Genomic DNA, 2,500 nt, shown 5'->3' on the forward strand with positions numbered 1-2,500 from the left:
AATATTTTTGGTTCTGTGAAGATGATATAAATTGAACTGAAACATTTGGTGATGTCTTTCCTTGAATGGAAGTGTATGGTTATTACAAGTCATAAAGCTTTTGAAAGCTTGCATTAAAGCTTCTATCACCTGTCAGTTACATTTGCATGAAATCAATAGCAGTTGCCCATCTATCTTTTCTGATCACCTTTCATCAGACCAGATTCATTAAGGCAAACAGTCACGGTGATTAGCTGGAAAATAGAAGAAACCTTGACATGTTACAAATGCACAGAGTGCCACTTTTTTGTTCTCTAATCAAGAAATGTAATACTTTATTTAATCCTTTTTTGAGCAAGTCATTTTGTGAGGCTATACCGGAGGCTCATCTGTCCCAACACACTAGGCTTTTGCTTGACACACTTGTATAGGCCCAGGCAAAGACATGACAAATTGTCCCCAAAGTCAATGCTGACAGCTTCTGATGATTAATGGTCTGATTATGAAGTGGTTTTACACATATAGAATTTACATCACAGAGAGTTAGAAATTTTGCCATGTCACATACGCCAAGGCATTTTGAAGAGCTTTAGTATTTGCAAAGAAAAAGGAGGGCGAAATCCCAGCAAAAGCCATGTCATGTAAAATCAATACATCGGATCAATGCTTTATTAACAAGAAAATGTCTTACTTCACATTCCTATGTGGACCTTTGTCTCCGGGATGCATGATGGAATGTCAAATCATATTGCTGTCTTCAACTTTCTGTCATGTTATTGAGTGCATATATGTGAGCCTCCCTGCATTGATTACAAGATATACTATGCATGTTTACACAAATAATTGAAGTACTTGATAATAATGGTGGCCAATTATTTTGGATAACATTTTCAAATGTTGTATTGCAACTCTCCTCTAGTAAGTTGTAGCCTTTGTGTTCACTCGCACTCAGCAAACCTGCTGAGTTGTACAGTGTTAATCATCAAATTACATGCTGACTAATGAGTGATGGCCTAAATTGCAGGCTGAGTAATGAATAGATGGAGGCAGTTCTTATTAGTCTCAGAAAACCCATTGATTTATGTAGCGCCATGCACCATGGAGTTACTCTGCTGAAAACGATATCTACATCAAGAAGTAATATACTCTAATAAGTATTTTCATCTTAACTCTAGTCCTTGGGCCTCCAGGCTCAGTTTTTGTTTGAGTCAGGCAGAGCTATAATAAAGCCCTATGACTCCTTATAAAGCTTGTTAAACACAATGTGTGCAGTCTAACTGAGTCAGGATCATGATTCATGCACTGTACACAGCAGCATGTGCTGCTGATTTATGACCAAGCACAGTTCATAGTCAAAATTACAATTTGAGGGATAAAAAGATTAATTACTATTTGTGGCCTGCAATTTCATGAGGCTAGTGGATTGCAGCTGTAGAATGATAGTGCTCTACATCAGTTTGTAGTCAGCCATTCACAGATTATTAAAGCTTTGCAAGATTAAGTGCTCCTCCTGCCTGGTTTGTGCTCAGGCAATATGCTAGACAAAAAAGGACCACAGGGATAAATCTGAAGCTAGCAATAGCTGGACATATGTCATAATTGCCAGTTTCCCATAAATCCATGGCCAGTATAGAAAGCAGCCCATGATGCAGACATCATATCATGACTGTAGTGATTGCTATATATGGCCTCAAGACCTGTAACTTCGTTACTGCACTACCATTTTTGCAATATATTGGGTAACCCTTTGACTTTTTTTCTAGTCTAATTATAGATAGAAATAATCATTGCTTTTGTGTGCAAAAAAGAAATCTCTCCTAAGGATGGATCTTAATATGAAGGCTGTTACTAGAAATGTTATTTAGGAAAGAAAATTACACATTTCTTTGTAAATTTGTGCTAACAAAAAATTGTTAAGATATTGACCTCTATTTATCTGTTTGTATATATAGTGTTTAAACTGACAAATAATTCTGTTTATGTTTTAGCACTTAATGAACCAACCATAGATTATGGCTTTCAAAGGTTGCAGAAAGTTATTCCACGACATCCAGGTGATCCTGAAAGGTTACCAAAGGTTAGTAAAGTATTAAGGATATCACTGTACCTGCTTCTTTATTTATTATAATTGTCTAAGTGTGTGCGCATGTGTTATATATACGTGCTTATCTGCTATACCAACAGGTATGTTATTACAAACTCAAGTAACTAATTCTTAAACTTGGTATACATTTCATGCATCGTCTTTGCCATCAAGTTAATCAGCCTTTTTTTAAGCTCATATTTGATCTCTGCAGGACAGTATTTTTAAAGAAAGAAAGGAATGGATTTTCTGATACAAATATTTTGGATTCTACAAGAGGGACATAAACTTCCTGCGTAATGAAATAGTTCAATTAAACATTTTCCACTCCAGTAGCTTGTAGTGATTTCAATCTAAGCAGCCCCACTCTGATCTGTGATTATTTGACTCTTGTTTTCCTTTCATTTTCTAAAGCTCGATTCAGTTTAATCTTTTGTT

At 35.8% G+C, this 2,500-nt stretch overlaps 1 protein-coding gene across 8 annotated transcripts in view; it reads left to right on the plus strand.

Moving 5' to 3' along the window:
• Positions 1 to 2,500, plus strand: part of EBF3 (early B-cell factor 3) — a 145,317-nt gene that overhangs the window by 123,825 nt on the left and 18,992 nt on the right. For all 8 annotated transcript variants that reach the window (XM_019556138.1, XM_019556139.1, XM_019556141.1 and 5 more), the window contains exon 11: positions 1,968 to 2,056. In XM_019556138.1, coding sequence (XP_019411683.1) covers positions 1,968 to 2,056 — 89 coding nt within the window. The remainder of the gene's footprint in view (positions 1 to 1,967; positions 2,057 to 2,500) is intronic.

The sequence above is a fragment of the Crocodylus porosus genome, unplaced genomic scaffold (genome assembly GCF_001723895.1).
Source record: "Crocodylus porosus isolate Cpor-Errol unplaced genomic scaffold, CroPor_comp1, whole genome shotgun sequence".
Classification (NCBI taxonomy): Eukaryota; Metazoa; Chordata; order Crocodylia; family Crocodylidae; genus Crocodylus; species Crocodylus porosus.